The sequence below is a fragment of the Paramisgurnus dabryanus genome, chromosome 4 (genome assembly GCF_030506205.2).
Source record: "Paramisgurnus dabryanus chromosome 4, PD_genome_1.1, whole genome shotgun sequence".
NCBI lineage: Eukaryota > Metazoa > Chordata > Actinopteri > Cypriniformes > Cobitidae > Paramisgurnus > Paramisgurnus dabryanus.
In genome coordinates, this window is record NC_133340.1 from 24,082,802 (window position 1) to 24,103,875 (window position 21,074).

Sequence of the window (21,074 nt, forward strand, 5' to 3'; positions counted from 1 at the left end):
TCTCAGTTTTGCAAGCTTTACAGCTTCGCCAAGCAGCTTTGCGGAAAAGGAAAATACCCAAGTTTTCAAAATTAAAAAAACTTACAAAAAACAGGAATAATGAAAAATATATAATTTGTAAAGTCTAAGTGAAATTATATATATATAGCTTTTAGTATGAATATAATATGTGTTCTAAAACATACAATAAATATATAAATATTAAAATGCAATATACATATTCAAAATTTAAGTCTTGTCCGTCTGTCTATCTGTCTGTCTGTCTGTCTGTCTGTCTGTCTAGAAGGCTGCATCCTCCTGAGGTCACATTTGTAGGCTGCATACGTCATAAAGACTGTCTCATTTCAGAAGATTAACAATTATTTTGTTAAATGTTTTGAAGCAATAAAAATAAATAAATAAAAATATTAACAATTATAAAGTTAACTATTATTATTAGTTAATCGTAAAATTTTGAAGTATGCTGATGACTTGTAAATGTCTGTCATCAGTTATTTCTACAAAGTGTAATTCCACCATCACCAGTAGGTGTCAGTGTGTAAGAAACGCTCTCTTCTCTCCGCCCGCTCGCCGCAAGCACCACAGAAGAAGAAGATGTCCGAGCGCACCTGACAGGCGTGTTTTTAGCTTGTTAGCAAAGCGGCTACATCTCTAAACGCGTATCATCTGGCCATCGCTTCAGAAACCACACGTTGCTTTGGCATTTTTAAAGTGCACAGAGGTCGAGATTTGGAAGGAAAGGAGAAATAAATCGCCGCAGTCATGCAGATTACGCTGAAGACGCTGCAGCAGCAGACCATTCAAATAGACATCGACGATGACCAGACGGTATTTATCGGTTTATTTACCCTTGTTCAATACAGTAACGACATGCGAAACTTCTGTGGAATTAAGTGTTTATGACAGGAACATTTAACGAGTAAATAAAGAAGACGATGAGTTTGTATTCATTTATGGGTCATTGGGGATCAACTGGGCGTGATAACGTTAAGTATGAGTAAGCTAGCGATAGATAGATAGATAGATAGATAGATAGATAGATAGATAGATAGATAGATAGATAGATAGATAGATAAACATATTATAGTGTAGACAGATCTCAGTATTAAATAAATGGAAAGGCAGATAGATGCATTTAGATATATTGAGTCTGCAATGTAGTGTAAAGAAATGTCCTATAGTAACATACATGAATGTGTAGTAAAATATAGATATTAATTACTTACATAAATGCATACTACGTTAACAGACATGTTAAGTATGATAAAGACATACAAACATTTTTGTCATACCTTACAGTAAACTTACAGTACAGTAAGATTCAAAGAAAAAAATACTTTTCTCTGTCTAAAGATTTGTGGTTATTAAAAGCCACTCATCCAGGGACCCATGTATTTTTGGTGTCGAAAATAAATGTACAATTTTAACCCCTAACAGTATGTTTTGTGGGCTCAGGTGAAGGCACTTAAAGAAAAGATTGAGGCTGAAAAAGGCAGAGACAGTTTTCCCGTGGCAGGACAGAAGCTCATCTACGCCGGGAAAATCCTGCAGGATGACACGCCCATCAAAGATTACAAAATCGATGAGAAGAACTTTGTGGTGGTGATGGTGTCAAAGGTGAGATGTTTAAGCACTTTAAAGTCCCGATGCTACTGGTTAAGCATATGCTATTATTTAACACATAAAGGTATACGTAAACATTATTTTGAAAGCCTACAAATGGGCTGCTTACAGTTTCCAGTCATATAAAAGTATTAAGACGCATTTCGGTTTTAGCCCATCAACCATCGGCATAGAAATTAACACTCAAAGGTTTCTTTTTTTCTGTTTCCAGACGAAGCCTTCATCATCAGCAGCGCCCGCCCCAACCTCAGATCCGCCCAAAACTATCACTGCTTCCTCTTCTTCCTCCTCTCCTCCTCCCACTCCGGCCCCTGCTGCGATCCCTATCCCTGTAGACGAGAGTAAGGATGATCCACCTGCATCTGTGTCACCAGCGCAGAGTCCTGATGGGTGAGTCCTCAAATCTGAATCTTTCCAAAAAACACTTTAAATTTATGATTTCCTATTAATTGGGACTGGGAGGTATTATGACATGGGGGAGAGTAAATACAGGGATTTTTTTATGAAAGTGGAGTAATCCTTTAATATAGTTATTTTCTTACCCAACTGTCTTTGCATGAATGGCAGATGTAAATGAAATGCTCATGAATAAGCAATATATTTAGTTCATATAAGGCATCCTGTAAAGGAAAATCTAATAATCATATAATGCATGAAGTTATAACTTTAATGTTTTTAAACTTTAAACTTTTTCTGTTTGTTTTGCAGTGGTATGAGCTCTGTGGCTGACGGGGAAGATGCTTCTTCAACATTAGGTAATAAGCAACCATCCAAAACCAAAACCTGTCTGTGAAATCCAGTCTAAAGTCTCATAATCTAAGCTTCTATTTATTTTGCAGTGACGGGTCAAGAGTATGATGACATGCTTTCGAATATCATGTCTATGGGATATGAAAGAGAGCAGGTCGTGGCCGCGCTCAAGGCCAGTTATAATAACCCTCACCGGGCCGTCGAGTACCTGCTCAATGTGAGTGACTTACACAAGCATGATTTCATAGTTTTATGAATTATGGGAAATGCCTTTATTTGAACAAACTTTAGCATGAGACTTTTTTGAAATGTTTTATTGATATTTCAGAATATTGGTTTCATCCCAGCGCTGTCCAGAATGTTTTGTAATTGCGGTGTCATTTCACTTTAAAATATATATTAGTGCATACAAATGTGTTTCAGGGGATTCCTAGTGTCCCTGTGCAGGAAACAAACCCTGCCCCGGCCCAGCTGCCCACTGACACCCCAACAACAGAAGGCGGTGAGAACCCTCTGGAGTTCCTGCGTTCTCAACCACAGTTCCAGAGCATGAGGCAGGTGATCCAGCAGAACCCATCCCTGCTGCCAGCTCTCCTGCAACAGCTGGGACAGGAAAACCCGGAGCTACTGCAGGTACCGCAGGCACGATGGTTTAAAAAAGCAGTTTGTTTGTGGTCTAATGTTTGTTACTCACTACGTGAAAATGTTCGCTGCAGCAAATCAGTCAGCATCAGGAGCAGTTCATTCAGATGCTGAACGCGCCCGTGGCCGAAGGCGAGGTCGTGGAGGGGGCGGAGTTCGCCGATTTGGGTGCCATCGCTGACGAGACGGCACCCGGCAGTTACATCCAAGTGACGCAACAGGAGAAAGATGCTATTGAGAGGGTGAGTTAAGAATGTAAAGTATGTGGTGTTTGTAATATGATTTAAGACAAACCATGTGGAAATGCATAATTCAACATCATTGCAGAGTATTTTCTCATTCCTGCGGTTTGAAATCCCCTGGTTTTCAACATCATGTAACCAATCACAACAACACAGTTGAACGAATGGATCAGTAGTTCAAGCCATAGATATTATGTATGGATTCCGCATCGTTTCGGCACTAAAACAATCACTTTAGTTCTTTACTTCTGTGACGCTCACACCTGCATTGCGAATGCTTTAACGTCAATGCTAAAAAATTTGCAAACACACAGTTCACATATAAATTGTGTGAAACCGGACTTGGAAGTTATGTGTCTGAAACTGCAGAATGTAGCATCTATTTACATATATATCTATGGTCCGAGGTGTTGCTAAAGAGTTATGGTGGAGACTAATTCGCAAATCGAGGACTCAAAGACGAGGACTAATTTGCATATTCATATCTATGTTCTTAGCTGTATGATTGAGTAGAGGCGGGGACTAATTTGCATATTCATATCTATGGTCTTAGCTGTACGATTGAATAGAGGCAGGGACTAATTCGCAAATTCATATCTATGGTCTGCCGAGCTGTACGATTGGGTAGAGGTGGGGACTAATTCGCATATTCAGATCTATGGATCTATGGTCCGAGCTGTACGCTTGAGTAGAGGTGGGGACTAATTCGCGAATTCAGATCTATGGATCTATGGTCCGAACTGTACACTTGATTAGAGGTGGGGACTAATTCGCATATTCAGATCTATGGATCTATGGTCCGAGCTGTACGCTTGAGTAGAGGCGGGGACTAATTCTCGAATTCAGATCTATGGATCTATGGTCCGAGCTGTACGCTTGAGTAGAGGCGGGGACTAATTCGCGAATTCAGATCTATGGATCTATGGTCCGAGCTGTACGCTTGAGTAGAGGCTGGGACTAATTCGCGAATTCAGATCTATGGATCTATGGTCTGAGCTGTACACTTGATTAGAGGTGGGGACTAATTGGCAAATTCAGATCTATGGATCTATGGTCCGAGCTGTACAATGGAGTTGAGGCAGGGACTAATTTGCATATTCAGATCTATGTCCCCGCCTCTACTCAAGCGTACAGCTCGGACCATAGATCCATAGATCTGAATATGCGAATTAGTCCCCACCTCTACTCAAGCGTACAGCTCGGACCATAGATCTGAATTCGCGAATTAGTCCCCGCCTCTACTCAATCGTACAGCTCAGACCATAGATCAATAGATCTGAATTTGTGAGTTAGTCCCTGCCTTTACTCAATCATACAGCTCGGACCATGAGGCGGGGACTAGGGTTGTTGCGGTGACAGAATTTTCCCACCGGTTAATCAGCGCGTGACAAACCCGGTGTTACCGGTTTCACCGGGTGGGAGGGGCTTATAAATGGACAGAAGTGCGCATTTTACTTTCACTTTTGAATTAGATGCAACTGTTTGCGTACGCTGCGTTAAATCGCGTATGAATTTGCGTGTAAATGCGAGTGCAACAGCTGGTTTAAGTGCTTGAGTCAATGTGCGCAGGTACTTCTGACAGAAACCCGCCAGTCCCAAGCAGAGCAACCGGCTATTCCTCCATAAAGCGCTGCTTGAATTATGGGTTTATTATTATTCTTAATGAAAAACACAACAACAAAACGATCTCGCCTACATTAAACATCATATATGCATCTTATAACAAAAACGAGTAAGCACGCGTCTTCTTCCATCGTCTGCTCGCAGCAGTCTGACAGGAATGAAATTTGACACCCGCAGCCGCTGCTCTGTGATGACGCGCGTTCAGCTCCGCTAGATTCAGACAGCAGACACATACAGTTGTAAGTGTTTGCTCTCTCTAACGAAACTAAATGATTTAATTACAAGAAAATATCAAAACGACGGTGAAAGACGGTGTCGCGGTGGGCAAGTGATCTAACCGGTGAGAGGCTGAAGCACCGGTAATCACCGTTTCACCGACTATCGCAACAAGCCTAGCGGGGACTAATTCGCATATTCAGATCTATGGTCCGAGCTGTATGATTGAGTAGAGGTGGGGACTAATTTGCATATTGATAGATCCACGTATACTAAATGAGGCAAGGGTGTACAGTTACGTTCAAGCTGTTTAATACATGAAAAAATTACTGTGACAGGTAAAACTTTTACATATGATATTATGTGCTCAAAAATGAGTCTTAACTAATAAAATTATCGACTATGTGGGACTTTAAAATGAATTTTATGTGAAGAAGTTTAAAGTCAACGTGAAGCATTGTCCACAAACCATTTAACATTTTGAATTGTTTAAATATGAAAAAATGTAGGATATGAATTCATGTATTTCTAAATTTGATTAGACTGTGAAATTCGATTCATGTGATGTGTGTTTGAAGGGGAAAGGACTGGTGACTTAAAAAATAAAGGAAGCTGTTTCAATGCATGTCATATGGTCGAAAGGTTACAAAAGGTTTTTTCTTGACATGTCTGTTCTTCCTCTTTCAGTTAAAAGCTCTTGGGTTTTCAGAAGCTCTTGTGGTCCAGGCATACTTTGCTTGCGAGAAGAACGAGAATCTGGCCGCCAACTTCCTGCTCAATCAGAATTTTGAGGACGAATGAGATTCGTGGACGGCCCACCTGCCCGTTCCCGCTCCACTACACACGCACTGCATCTACTCGGGACACCAGTTTTCCCCATTATTTCTTTGAGTTTAAGTTAAGGGGAGACTCGCAGACTGGGTGGGGATGGGGCGGATGCTTTTAAACGGAGCAAATATTCCAATGGAATCGATGGCAGTTGGGTTGAATGCACTCTGGCATGTCGAAAGAGGTGACAACATCAGCATCAATTGAAAGCAAACGCTTCTAGCAGTATTACGGGATAGGACGAGCAAGGTTAGACGTATCTTTGTTTGTTTTAATTGCAAAGAATTATTAGTAATATATGTCTATGGAGATTTTATATATTTCTCTTAATATCAGAGATATTTCTCCCCCAGAACACAATGATTGGATGATTAAATGTATCACCTAAAGTGGTAACATTAAAATATCAAATGAGTTTGGTGTAATACAAATAATTTGCGGCAAAACAAATGAACTAAATTAATGTTGTTTCATGAATGGATCCATATCGTATGTAATGTTATAACCTTAAGTGACCGATATAACTGGTGTTAATGTATTGGGATGAAGGATGATAAATGAATTTAAATGCGCAATTTGGTCGTCCCATTTACAGTTAGCACGACAAGCTGTTTGCAACACTTTTTCGATAACACTACGATTGCTTTTATCAACTGGGACCAGAAAGGAGCCGGCTGGTAGGAGGGGAGGGGCTGAAAACCATTATGGCATCCAAAACGCAGTCATTTTAGATCTAGGAAGAATTTATTTCTTTAAAACAGTGTATTTCCCAAAATAAGGCATTGTATACAGGGTTTATTTAATGTTGGTTTTTAGAGAAGGCATGTCTTCATTTCTGTTATCTCTTGATCTTCGAGGAACATTTTTAACTTTAAAAGTCATAAGTATAAACAAACAACAACAAGGAATATTTAGGGTAATTTTTCTCAAATAATTCATAGATGAGCTTATTTTACTGCAAAATGTGGGAGGACCAATTTGTACGATACAAAGGCACACCAGCTTGCTTGCATTTCAGCGCTATAAAGCAGATAGCCGTCACAGCACGGTGATCCTTTGCGAGACATTGTACGCAGATGTAAAATCCTGATTTTTATGAATCATATCTCTGTGTAAAGCTGATAAAAGGTTCTTTTGTTCATGTATTACAAGTACAGTAAAGATACTTTCAGCAGTCCTGGAAAATTCACTTTTTTTGTTTGTTCTGCAGGTTCAGGATCCAGAAAGCCTCTATTTGTTTCCCAGTTAACCCTTGTGGGTTGTTGAGGCCATTTTTGTTTTTTATGTCTTAATTTGGCCACAACTTTACCTGTGTTTCAGCAAATGGAATGATTTTGGGTGATACATCTTATATTTACACACATTTTGAAAAAATGCTTTGAAATTTTTCAAAAACTCAACAATATACCGTGGGCAAATTTACTACCCTTTCGGGTTGTTCGTGTACAAAAAAGCCACTTAATTAAACGGCTGTAAAAATGTATCAGATGAATATTTTTTTCCAATTTTTTTTCATAAATCTGTTAATCACCCTCAGTGCTGATCAAAACGACCAAATGCTTCAAAAATGTCCATGATTTTAACTCTTTCATTGCCAAGTTCACAAGTGTTGTCACTGATTTGATAAAAAACACAAAATTACAGATTTTTGATATAAAAAATAATTGTGTACTGGATTTTTTTTTACCTTTTTCACAGTCTTGGGCTTGTCAAAGATTGGTAAAATCATTGGCTTTAATGCATTTTTAGTTTTTGCAGCATCAGTTTTTCTTTTTTCTTCCCTAATTAGTTGTTTGTGGCTTTTTTTGCCCCATTGACTTCCATTATAACAAAATTTTTTTAATGCAGAGCCATGACACCTCATTTTCATGCATTCTTGATTGTTGGCGATTTTTCATTTTGCTAAGAGGTAAAATTTGTGATTTTTACTGTTGATCATCACTCTCTTTCTCTCTCTAATATACTGTTATACTCCATATAACTCAATGTACAAGCCAGAAATTAAGCTCTGTTTTTTGCACAGGTCTACTAAAGGGTTAATGGTGCCACATGGTGATCAACAGGAAAAATGACAGGAAATTTGACCTATTAGCAAAAGGAAAAACCACCAACAATCAAAAATGCATGATCATATGGTGTCATGGCTTTGCAATCAAAAAATGTTGTTATAATGGAGGTCAATGGGGCAAAAACAGTAAATGAGGGAGGAAAAGAATAAAAACTGATGATGCACAAAAACTAAAAATGCACCAAAGCCAATGATTTTACTAATCTTTGGCATGCCCAAGACTGTGAAAAATGTAAAAAAAATCGAGTCCACAAGCCCTTTTTATATAAAAAAATCAGTCAATTTGTGTGTTTTTTTGCCCGAATCAGTGACACCACTTATGAACTTGGCATTAAAAGAGTTAAAATCATAGAAATTTTGTTAATATTTGGTCAGTACTGAGGTTGATTAACAGATTTATGAAATTTTTTTTTTTAAATTTTTACAGCCATTTAATTCAGTGGCCTTTTTTGTACACAAACAACCCAAAAGGGTGAATTGGAACAACCCACAAGGGTTAAATGCTCTTTGCAAAAAATGTACACCTACTGTATTAGCAGGCCCGCACAGGTTTTAGCAGACTTTTGGGAAACTTTTAAACATGGTTCACTTTGTTAAAATCAGCTATCAAGTTATACAAAAGAAGCAGACAGAAAACCTTGTTAATTATTTGATTTTATACATTTCTGTGGACACCGTGGGCCTGCTAATCTGTAGTTTTTAATATTATTCTCTACTGCCTGAAATGATCTCCTGGGACCAATAAAGTCTTACTGGCATACACAAGTGGTGGTGCATTCTCACCCTAAAATAAACCAAATCATGCATAAACTTTGTACAGTCAAGAACATCATTTATTCAATCAGGTGCTGCTCTTTACAAACTTTTTATAATGGAAAAGATTCTGTAAATAACACATGCATTACGCCAAGGGCTCTGGGGCGGGGCGGAGAGCACTGGATCGGGACGCCTTTCATTAACAAAACATTTGGTGGGATGTGTCGGAAGGTGTACAGCTTGTGAACCTCTAAACCCATGCCAAATACCAATAAAATGATTTAGATGTGCAGTGAATTGTAATTAATAACACTGATTCTGGTTCTCACATAAATGGGTAACATAAAAACCACAGCAGACGACTCTGGGCCGGATCCACACCGGAGCTGGTGATTTCGGTGAGGATCCGGTGCAGATCTGGCACGTTTTGCTGATATGTCTCTGTAGGCCAGTTTTAGAGACATTAAAGTAACCTAACCATAGTCATTAAACTTAAGGTAAAAACAAAATAGGTGTACTTAATAATAAATAATATTTAATAGAAAGTTAAATCTATTTGAACCTCCTTATCCACATTAATTCTGGTTAAGCGACTTGCATAGGGTCAATTTCATTTATCATCTGGTACGCAAATTATTTTTTGTATTAGATTTCTCATGCAACCTTTTGTTCAGCTAATACACAAAAAGGCAGCAGTGGTTAAGTATTAGTGCATTTTGTCTCTAATATAAGGTGCATTTAGCAAATAATTCGTTGGTATGAAACAACCACCGAAAGGTGCTTTAACTACGGAGTAAAAAAAAGAGAAATGTCAAGACCCAAAATAAATAAAAGAGCTGCTCTGCGTCGCTCGTGGTCCAGTGCTCCCCACCTACGGCCAAACCCCTGATGCCAAAAGAAAATCTCGTACCCCTTCCCAACACACCCCACTCTCCATCGCCCGTTGAGTAAAAGTTGCTCATTGCTGGCCTTGGATCAGCATTAACAGAGCAGTTTCTATTCAAAACCCAACAGCTTTTGCTTGAAGAGAGAGAGAGAGACGTGTGATATAAACATGTGAAGCATACAGACAGGTATATAACATTAGAGTTTACAACATCTTGCTCGAGAGAAGAACAGGTTCAAATTTTTTTTTCCAAAAGTAGGAAAGGAGAAAGATAGAGCTGCTAGACATCTACAGTGCCAAGAAAGTGATACTAAGACAGATACGGAAAAAAGGGGACTCAATTTTTTTCCTTTTTTCAAACGTTTTTTTCCATCGTTGTACAATAAGAACAAAATCACATCGTAGGACTATTTACTGTGTGTACGGCTTGCGATGGGTCGGGTGTTCTCATTTACAAGATGCGGTATCTGTGAACAAAAGGCACTTTGAATGGGACAACCTTTAAATACTCAACTATTAAACTACAGCACAAACACTATGGGAGCTCATTTACATACAGGAAGTGTTTTTCCGTGACGATAAGGGGGCGTGGCTCGCGGATTTTCCGACGGTTTTGCCCGCCACGTGTAAATATCCTAAACTATGTAAACATCTAACAAAAACCTACTCACATGAACACATTTTAACACGTTTTTTTTTTTTTTTAGCTGAACGTATCCGAGATTTGGAGAGAACATCGGGGATTTCGAATAAATGCGATAAAATGTAGCTATTCCTGCAGCTGTGCTGAATTCGTCTGACGTCGGTATGTACGTGCAAACGCGGGGCATTGTTTTTATTTTTTAAAGGTTGTAGTAAAATGCCTTTTGTCAGAAGAACCAATATAAAAATTTGAACCCCCCTAAGTAAATACAAAAGAGAAGAAAAGAGAAAGATTGGTTAACGTGTCTCAAAGGAAACAGTCGTTCTGGTGTGATATTATTTGAGTAACAGAAGCACCAGCGATACATATTTGCGTTTGACATTTTGTAAAATTGTTCCTTCAGCCCGCCCACCCCAAAAATATTTTCAAAAAAGCTTACAAACAAAACTTTAAAAAAAAAGATAAACGAAAAGTACAAACTTCCCCAACGCTTGCAGAGATTGGGATTCTTTTGTGGCCCTCGTGTTTAGAGTCCAGGAGCTCGCAGACTTCAACCTTTTTCATTTTCACTCGTTTCGCTTTCTTTAAAAATCTCAGACAAATATAGATATCTACCCAACACATTGCACATGGCTCAGTCCACAACTTACCAAAGAAAATGTTTCTTAAAAAAAAAAAAAGGTGTACTTTTTTGTATTTGATCTATAACACACCTGATATGATGCCGTAAGTTCTGGAAAGACGATTTCGTGTTATATTAATAAAAAGGACATTTTGTGATGACATCACTGACACAGGTGATGGGTCAAAAAATAACTAGACTGCCATTGAGCTAATGTCACAGCGGCAGAACTATACATATGTCCATATATATATATACACACACAGTATGAGTACAATATGATCTGGATAACATAAATCTATAAATATGTTTGCAGATGTTCATACTGTATGTTGTTTCTTGCTAAGCACATGTTGTATATTTATTCTGTAGCTTATACATGAAGTGAAGACCCTGAATTGCATGTTAAGGGGACACGAGGCACTTTGATTGCGTTTCAAGTGGATGGTAAAATATCACCAGCCAATCAGAGTCCCTGACGTGTGATTGACAGCCAGGCAGTCCAGTTATTTAGTGAAGTCAGTGGTTTGGAGAGCGAAACATTTTCTCGATTTTATTTCGTTCGTGTCACCAGGGAATACATCGTGAAGTCTGAAATCACATTTGGAGAAGTTGAGTTTAAAGGTTTCCCTTTGTCCTTTAAAGCAACACTATGTAGTTTCCATGTAAAAATGACTTACAGCTCCCCCATGTGGTTGAAAAGCGCAACAGTGCCTGGTATCAGACACTCTGTTTCCTACCCTCCACCGCCACTTTCAGAGTGTGCTTGTAGCAGCTAGGAGGCTGCTCAGGTTGCAGCAACAGTACAATTTGTCCAGTTAAAAGTTGTTCTATCACTGAAATAATTTTAGAGACATTATTTAAAGGTAAAAAAACTACATAGTGTTGCTTTAATAATGTGTCTTAGTGCAATGTCGTGTGTACGTTTCTTATTCATGCTGGTGGGCTTACTTAAAAATTGCAGCCGTTGGCAGATTGTCGTGTGAACTAGGCTGTACTGGTGTGGTGAAAACTAGATGTGAAGAGAAAAAGTGATGTTTAATGACATGAATAAACTGTAAATGGATGGAGAGTGTGATGGGTCGGAAGGGTACAGCACTGTCGATATAAAATCTGGTTCATGAAGAAAAGACTGGATTGTCCATTAGTTAAAGGAGAATTTAGTGATATGTTCAAACTTGATCCTGTTACTCTACAAACAAAAACTTTGGAAAGCACAATTTCAAGAGAAGTCCGATCTGAAGGAGCCGGAATCAAGGTGTGAAAACCAAAAGCGCACAAAAACCAGAAAACAAACAACGCTAGAGTGAATGAATCTCACAGACGCATGTTCATGTCATATTTCACCCCAAAAAAAAAAAAAAATTGTACGTATTTTAAGAGGCCAATTTGTACAAAGTGAATCATACAGAAACGATTTTCATTAAAAAACTTAAATGAAACCTCACCCCTTACCCCGCCTCTAACTCCAACATGAAAGGGGCAAAAGCAAATCGTACAAAAACGTACGAAATTGGTCGTACAAATTAATACGAATTATCCACCTCGTAAAATACATATGAATTGCTATGATATTGCGTTGAATGTTAAGGAACATTAAGATTCTTTGCATTGTGATATTATTTTTGTACCATTAAGGTCAAAATATGATCCATACGTGAGAGTCCGTGTACAGTGTGCCTGACGCAATTTTTGCCATTAGAATAATGCACACCGTACTGTGTGCGCACCACTGGATTTTTAAAACCTTGCGCATACAAGTGAATGTTGTATGTAGCCCAGGAAAAGCATTGCTTTTTTTGCGTTGAACGTCTGCGTAGACGTACGAGTCAAATAAACTATGCTGTGCGGTCGACTGTGCACGTATGTTTGACTACTCGAAAAAAACTCTGGGCTTTAAAGTACATTTCCACCTTAAATTTTCATGATCGTAATGTGTCTGGACATTTTAAGTTTTTTTTTTTACAATTCTTTATTCTTAACGTTGATTCTATAAAATGATTTAATTGAATGTAATATGATGTAAAATTATTGTAATACATCTCATCTTAAATTATTTGTTGATTAACTCTTTCCCCTGCATTGACGCTTTAACTCGTCAATTAAGAGAAAACGCTTCCCTGCCAATGACGAGTTTTTTCGGCAATCCGTATATCCGCTATTATCCACCAGGTGGCGCTTTTACCCAACTTATAAAACCTGGAAGTATTCCCTTAGGGCAAATAGTTCAAAATCCATGTATGTTTTGATCTTCGTTCTGAGTCTGATCTCTATCAAAAGTCGTTATTATCAAAATTTGGTCTTTTTGAACAAACCTATTCATATTTGAGAGGTGATAAAAAGAGAACACATGAAGGTAGGATGAAATGTTTGTTTTTAAAGCATGTTTATATATTTAAAGGTGCAGTATGTAAATTTTAGCGGCATCTAGTGGTGAGGTTGCGAGTTGCAACCAACCCTCAGTCCACTGCTCACCCCTTACTTTTGAAACGCATAGACAAGCTACGGTAGCCGCCACCGGAAAAATATGTCATGGTCGGAGACAACTAAGTAAAAAACGTTTGTCCGTTAAGGGCTTCTGTAGAAACATGGCGGCACAAAATGGCGACTTCCACATAAGGGGACCCCCGTGTGTGTAGATAAAAATGTCTCATTATAAGGTAATGAAAACATAATGGTTCATTATAAAAAGGTCTTTATACACCCCTGATAATGTAGTTTTGTATATTATTTTGCATTTCTGTCAAGAGATCTTTTTCAAAATGACACACTGCACCTTTAAAGAAGAACATTTTCTGGAAGGAATTAAACTTTTGTGAAATCATAAAAAACTTTTTAGTTTTATATTTCCGAAAACTCAATCATTTTCTTTTTTTAACAATTTTACATTTATTAATTTGGCAGATCCTTTTATCTTAAGTAACTTTCAAGATTTATATTTTTTTCAGAAAGTATGTTCTCCGGGAGTTGAACCCCTAACACAATGCTCTGCTAATTTTGCTACAGTAATACTGTACGAACACAACGGCAATCGTAACTGAGAAGAGAATGTGTTGTCATTAAAATATCACAATGCAAAAACATTTTAAATGGACCTTAACCGAAAATTTATTTTCTTTATGACAAATCTAGTTTTATTTTAATCCGGGGTGAAATAAAACCTAACATGAAAGCACTTGTGAGTTTCAATCAAAAATGTACGGCAAAACCAAACCTACGGCAAAAACAGGACCTTGTATGCAGGGCCTATACTGAATATGTGGATGCACAAGCGCTCAGATTGAATGATGTGCTTAACCCCTCATTAGTTTATAAATACAGGCCTGTCATAAACACTAATAATTATCCAAATATTCCAAAACTGGACATTAAGTCCATCACTTGTGCTCGACCCTTCCCATTCACAACATTTTCTGCATCTGTATATTTCTGTCTCGCTTTCCTAAACCATAAACATCGACATCTTGACAAAGCTAAACTGTGATAATGTAGCTTGCTTTTAATGAATAAACCATCAAAAGGTTGGCAAAAGTCAAATACTTTTAATCCTTAAAGTTCATTTTTGATCTTGTTGAAAAGCAAGACACAAATACAGATGAAGAAAAAGTTGTTTTATCAGTGTTACTGTTTTAAGACCAGCAGCCAGGTTCTCTGTGACGTGTTAAGATGTCTCTCATGTGTGCTTGCATGTTTAAGCCATGATGTGTGTGTAGTCAGTCTGGTTATCAAAGCGAAGCGTTAACCTCAGGAACAGGTCATTGATCATATCAATAGTGCATATGTTTACGTGAATTGCACATGGTTAGTGTTGCATGTCGTTTTATGTGCAGTCTATTGCTTGTCAACAAGAAACGGAGAGGATGCTGAGCCCACGCTGCACTGGAAGGCGTCGCCAATATCAGCAAATCCAGACTGGAAGGGTTGGGATTAGCCAATCAGAAGGGTCCTGTTAAGTCCTGCCTATCCAATCACAGGCGTGACCCTGGGCGTTTACATATCAATAAAGTCCATGATTAACATATCCAGGTTACATTTCATGTCACCTTCAATAATTTCAGTCGAATGTGTCTTTCCAGATTAGTTTGCACAGGGTTTTCTCATCATGGGTCATACGGGTGGTGAATGTAAAGGGTTAAATGCATGGTTTGCACTGCATCATTATGAAGACAACGAAAGTCGTTCATTCGGATGGTCTCTTCCATTAGGGTCATCCGTCGTCAATGCTGAAGTCTTCGAAATCCTCGTGCTGGAGTTTTCGGGAATTGAGTATCTGCGCGTGTGTTTGTGTGCGAGACGTCTGAGGGGCGTGTGAGAAACTTCCGTACTTAGCTTTGTGACTCCTTTTCCAGTTTTCATTGGGGATTTTGTGACTGTGTTTCACGAAAAGTCTTGTCAAAGGAACCATGACTGCAAGACAAAAAAACAACATCTTAAAGAAACATTTTATTATCATTTGTAAAAAAAAATGTGAGAAAACTGCTTGTTTTGTGATTTAATGTTTTCTACAGAAAATTTACCTACTTAAAGGACCCCTAACCTAGGTTTTTTCAGCAATATAAAAATAGTCTCTGGTATCCCCAGAATGTGTCTGTAAAGTTTTAGCTCAAAATACACCACAAATCTTTCATTATACGATGTTGAACATGGCTTTTTGTGGCTGCAATGAAAACGCGCTGTTTTGTGTGTGTGTGTCTCTTTAAATGCAAAGAAAGCTTCTGTTCCTCACCCAGTATGCGAAGTAAGATCGCTTACACACGTGCTATGGACTACATCAAAACATGTGTCTCTGACAGAAGGTTTAACTACGCACTCATAAGGCAGAGTCTGTGAGCGGTCATGGTTGGGGCGTAATCAATGTGACATCACATTGATAGTGGATCCCCAACAGCATGTTTTGTGTGACTGTTGTGGTTTAAAGGAGATTACACAAAGAAGAAGAGATGGATTTGTAAATTATTTTGCACACACACACATTAAAGACTCATTTTCTGATAGAACACATTTAAAAGTGCATTTTTTAGGTTTTTTAGGCTTTAATGTAAAAGCATTGTGTGAAAATATAACCTTGATTTTTATCTTTAATATTGACTGAGTAGGGTCATGCACTGTAAAATTGTTGGTTCAACTTAAAAAAGTGAATAAGTTATCTGCACTATAAAGTATATTTTTATGTTACTTTAACTTAACAAATGATATAAGTTTTGTCAACTTATTACAAGTCAAAACTTAATATAGTAGGCTGAATTGACATGCAAAACCAAGATGTTTTAACTTCATGCTGCAAAGTTTTTTTTTGTTACAGTGGTTGCCATAAAATGTTGAGTTAATTCTATTCCAAAATATATATTGACAGTGTTTTTATACATTTGTTTATGAGTTAACTTAAAATTTTGAGTTAATTCTATTAAAAATGTATATATTGACAGTATTTTATACATTTTCTTTAGTTAACTTAAAAATTTTAGTTATTTCTATTTTAAAATATTGACAGTTATTTTTATAAGAAAAATTATGTTAACTTAAAAGTTTTAGTTAATTCGACTTAAAAATATAAATTGATAGTATTTTTATCCTTTTTTTAGTTAATTTAAAAATTTAAGTTAATTCAACAACCAGGTCACTGTAAAAGAAAAACTGCAGCATAATGTTACAACAACTTGGTTTTGCAAGTGAATTCAACGTATTATTTTAAGTTTTGACCTGTGATAAGTTGACATAACTTATAAAAACAAGTTAAAGTAACACAAAAATATATGTTGATTTCACCAAAAATGCTGCATTTTACAGTGTATGTATTAAGTTGAACCAACAAATCTTGGTAACATTGTGTCGAAGATTAAAATCAAGTGTAAAAATCAAACTTTCATGCTTTTTATCTCATCATCAAATTATGAGACTTTATAGCCTGGATTTCACAAACAGGATCAAATTTATTCACCTCATGTTGTATAAAACTGGTAAGATTTTAGTTTATCTAAGAAACACAAAAGATGTTATGCAAAATGTTGGTCTCACACAAAACTATCATGTGACTGCAACTTTTAAATTATAATTGATATAATTGATCTATTAATGATGAAATTCATTCATAGATTAACTTTTCTTTTAAAGTTAACACAAAAATCTGTGTGGGTTTATATCAGACTTCAGTGTTAACATTAAGTCAGTTCTCAGAGTAACCACTAGAGTACAGTGTTAAACAATCAGTACAACTATAGACCAGCAGCTTTAAACTCAGGTCATTTTTCCCTGCTGGGTTTGGATGAAATTTCTAAAAGTTGTGCTTTCATGTTATCTGAGGAGCACAGGAGGATCTGAGAAGTTTCAAGATGTTTTGGCTTACTTCAATCTGAACTTTTTCAAATGTTTGTATTGCGTTCGCTTCCAGTCTCTCTTTCTCTTACTTTTGCTTTTCTTGCTGTCCCTTGCTAGTTCTTTCTCACCGTAATCCCTGCCAGTAGTGTCCATCCATTTTCTTAAGTTCCCTCCTGTTGAAGTTCATGTTCGACTGCCTATGACATCATGTCTGGTTTCTGAGGGCAACCAGACAGTCGGGACGTGACTCTCTCTCTCTCTCTCTCTCTCTCTCTCTCTCTCTCTCTCTCTCTCTCTCTCTCTCTCTCTCCTGTGTTAGACTTTCTCTAAAAAAATCTGTTTGACTCTTTATAATAAACATACATTTGCAAAAAGCCTCTATATTTTTTCCATGCCCAAGTTGATTAGAGTATTAAAAACGTAAAAAGTGTTACATTAAGGTAAATATAGAAACTTTTTTTCAACAAATAAACTCGATCAATCCTCAACTTGTCACAGCATGTCCATCTGCAGTATGTATGGGCATGCAGGGTCCACATTGAACACTTGGAAACACAAGTGAAAACTGTTTTTTGGCAAATAATAAATATACACCAGTTGGCAGATAACAATTTCTCACGACTTTTCCATTTACTTTTCATCAATTTTGCAAATGTTATTAATAATATGAGACAACGGAAAAAATGTCAAAGCATACTAATTTGTCAAAAATAAGCTAAAATAATGCATAAATTAGGGCTGTCAAAATTAACGCTTTAACATGTTAACGTAACTTCATTTTAACAGCGTGCGATTAAATTAACGTAACGCATAACTTCGGTTTAACCCTACACTGTAAAAAAATGCAACTTGGTTTTGCAATTCAACCTTACTATTTTAACTTTTGTTTTAAAAAAAGTTGACATAACTTATAAATTCAAGTTGAAATTGTTTAACTTAATTTTTTTAGTTAAAGTAACATAAAAATATGTGTTGATTTGACAAAAATTTGATGGCAAATTTTTTTACAGTGTAGGCCTAACACGTTGTTGGATAAATTAAGGCACAGCTTTAAGTAGCGTGCACACCAAAGCGTTTATGCCGGCGGCCAGCGTATGTTTCGAATGAAAGCACGGCACTTTTCAAAAAAGCCAGCAAAAGCTGGCAGTAGATGTCCGTCTGGCGTTTTCAGCTGCGTTTAAAAGCTTTGGTGTGCACACCCCCTCAGACAGTAAATAGTCAACAAACATCTAAAATGATCTTTATTTGTACGTTTTATGAGAGGTTTACCGTCCTAAATACTTAACTAATTCAAATGATGCATCATTTGTGCAAGATATTGGTTTTGGTTTTAAAACATGCAGGAATTAGAAAATAAAGTGCAGGACTTACTTGATGTTAAAATAGTTATTAAGAGAGCTAAAGTTCGGGACCTTATAGATATTTAAAAGAGCTGAACATTAATTAATTAAAATAAAAGAGCATTAAGTTGCATTTAATCACGAGTTAACTCAAGACAATCATGCTATTAATTTAGATTAAATACTTTATCGATTTATAGTCCTAGCATAAATACATAAAATTATTAATTCACCTGCCATTTGGAAGTGTGGCAAAAAGTTGTGTATCCTTTGTGCGTGTAAACGTGTGCATCTGATAATAAGAAAACGATGTGAAGTCACATCTTTCAATTACTCACTTACTTACATTCATCAGAAGTCTGATGAATCATACAACATTTGGTTTTGGAACAAGATGTGACATTAAAATCAGCGAAGAGGAGGAAACAATTGTTTCCATGTGCCTGCTTCTCATTGGAAGCGCTTGTGGTTTTCATAGCTGGTGCGAGTGGGACGGCGGCCACAAAACCCATTTGAAACGAGCAGCGTGTCTCTCAGCAAAGCCCCAGAAAGCCGCTGACTGCTACCAACCACACGCACTTCACAAAGCTCAGTGCCACCGATCAAAAACAGCTGACTGATTGATAGTATGATTCCAACCGCTGTGATTTTAACAAAACTGGGTTATTTTCAACTTAGCGTTGGCATATCACATCTTTGGCATGTGGTAACTACCACAGATAATCATTTTAACTCCCATAGTGAGTAAAAACAAACACCAGTGACCCTGGACCACAAAACCAGTTATAAGATTTATGCATCACCTGAAAGCTGAATAAATAAGATTTCCATTAATGTGTAGTTTGTTATGATGGGGATATATTTGGCAGAGATTCAACCAGTGGTGGCTTGTGACTGCTCTTCTGAGGGGCCCTAATTCAAAATATGTGTTTGTTGTGTCATGTGAACCATGTGCATCACGTGTTTTGTCAAAATAAGTGCCTGCTGCACACGCGTCAAAACCGTTTATGATAAAAGAGACGCTCACGTTCACAAAATATATACAAGACACTCCCTAAACAGTAAACTCTGATTACGCATGAGATTATGCGAGTATCTGGCAAACACAAGCGTCTCTTTTATCATAAACCATTTAGACGCGTCTGCAGCAGGCACTTATTTTGACAAGAAACGTGATGCACTTAGAATCACTCGACGCGCAGAACACATATTTTGAAATTACGAACCACACACATGACGGCTACATACATGTTGTGACGAACTTCTCATCGAGCGGACGAGCGCCCTCGGAAAAAAGTCATCGGTTGCAACTGGATCCAACTATTTGAAAATCTGGAATCCGACAGTCCAAAAAGGAAAAATATCGAGAAAATTGCCTGCATTTACTCACAAAAATAAGTTTTTATATATTTACGGTAGGAAATTGACTTAATATCCTAATGACTTTTGGCATGAAAGAAATATCAATAATTTTGACCCATGCAATGTATTTTTGGCTGTTGCTACAAATATACCTGTTTGACTTACGACTGGTTTTGTGGTCCAAGGTCACATATATGTAGGAGGAAAGCTGGGTGATTATATAATTGGAGGTACTTTTGGTGTCCAAGGTCATCTTTTTTTCTGCTTTTTATCAAATAATTATAGCTTTAATTATTTAAATAATTTGGTACTCATTGTCATGGATCACAAGACAATATAGCCCATAACAATATAATATTCTGCTGAAAATCATGATTCCCTTTTGTCCGAATTAGTTAAGCCCAGAGTATAGTCTGTTTTTTACATGTACGTGAACGTACGCACACGGTCGAACACACTGCCTTGCAAAATATAGTTTATTTGACTCCTACGTGTACGTAGACGTTCGACGCATGCGCATTGCGACAAAATGCAATTTATCTCCTGGGCTACACACTACATTCTCCTGCAGGCACATGCGTGACCTACACCCACCTAAAGAATCATTAAAGTGTTTTGTGACACGGTGCATTATCCTGCTGGAAGTAGCCATCAGAGGATGGGTACATGGTGGTCATAAAGGGATGGACATGGTCAGAAACAATGCTCAGGTAGGCCGTGGCATTTAAATAATGCCCAATTGGTACTAAGGGGCCTAAAGTGTGCCAAGAAAACATCCCCCACACCATAACACCATTGAGAAATTGAACAGGTGTTCATAATAATCCTTTAGGTGCGCAGGGTTTTATAAACAATACACGCGCACTCTTCTAATGACAAAAACTGCATCATGTGCACTGTACATAGACCCCTGTGTACATGTAAAAGATGGACTATACTTCTTGCCGCGTATCATTTTTCACATAATACGCGGCAAGTGAAGAGCTCATGAAGAGCCTGGTCCATGGTAGGGGCAAGGCGTGCAAACCATCACCCCTTTACCTTCGTAACCGCCCCTGTTTTGCTGCTTTCCGCACATCTCCTATTGAAAATTAACTAGACACTTGCAGCTGCCGCGTAGGCTACCGTGTGAAACGCCCATTATACTAACATGTGCAA

General features: G+C 37.5%; 2 protein-coding genes across 12 annotated transcripts in view; one reads left to right on the forward strand and one right to left on the reverse strand.

Moving 5' to 3' along the window:
• The first annotated feature begins 501 nt into the window (after nucleotides 1–501).
• Nucleotides 502–9,534, forward strand: rad23aa (RAD23 homolog A, nucleotide excision repair protein a). The gene is made up of 8 exons (XM_065295299.2): nucleotides 502–828; nucleotides 1,456–1,617; nucleotides 1,835–2,013; nucleotides 2,332–2,378; nucleotides 2,463–2,590; nucleotides 2,797–3,006; nucleotides 3,090–3,257; nucleotides 5,784–9,534. Exons 1-8 carry the CDS (start codon nucleotides 763–765, stop codon nucleotides 5,895–5,897), a joined length of 1,074 nt encoding a protein of 357 aa, XP_065151371.2. The 5' UTR covers nucleotides 502–762; the 3' UTR covers nucleotides 5,898–9,534.
• A 2,253-nt stretch (nucleotides 9,535–11,787) lies between these two features.
• nfixa (nuclear factor I/Xa) overlaps nucleotides 11,788–21,074 on the reverse strand; it is a 115,314-nt gene continuing 106,027 nt past the window's right edge. For all 11 annotated transcript variants that reach the window (XM_065295289.2, XM_065295293.2, XM_065295284.2 and 8 more), the window contains one exon: nucleotides 11,788–15,306. In XM_065295289.2, coding sequence (XP_065151361.1) covers nucleotides 15,292–15,306 — 15 coding nt within the window. In that variant the 3' untranslated portion in view covers nucleotides 11,788–15,291. The remainder of the gene's footprint in view (nucleotides 15,307–21,074) is intronic.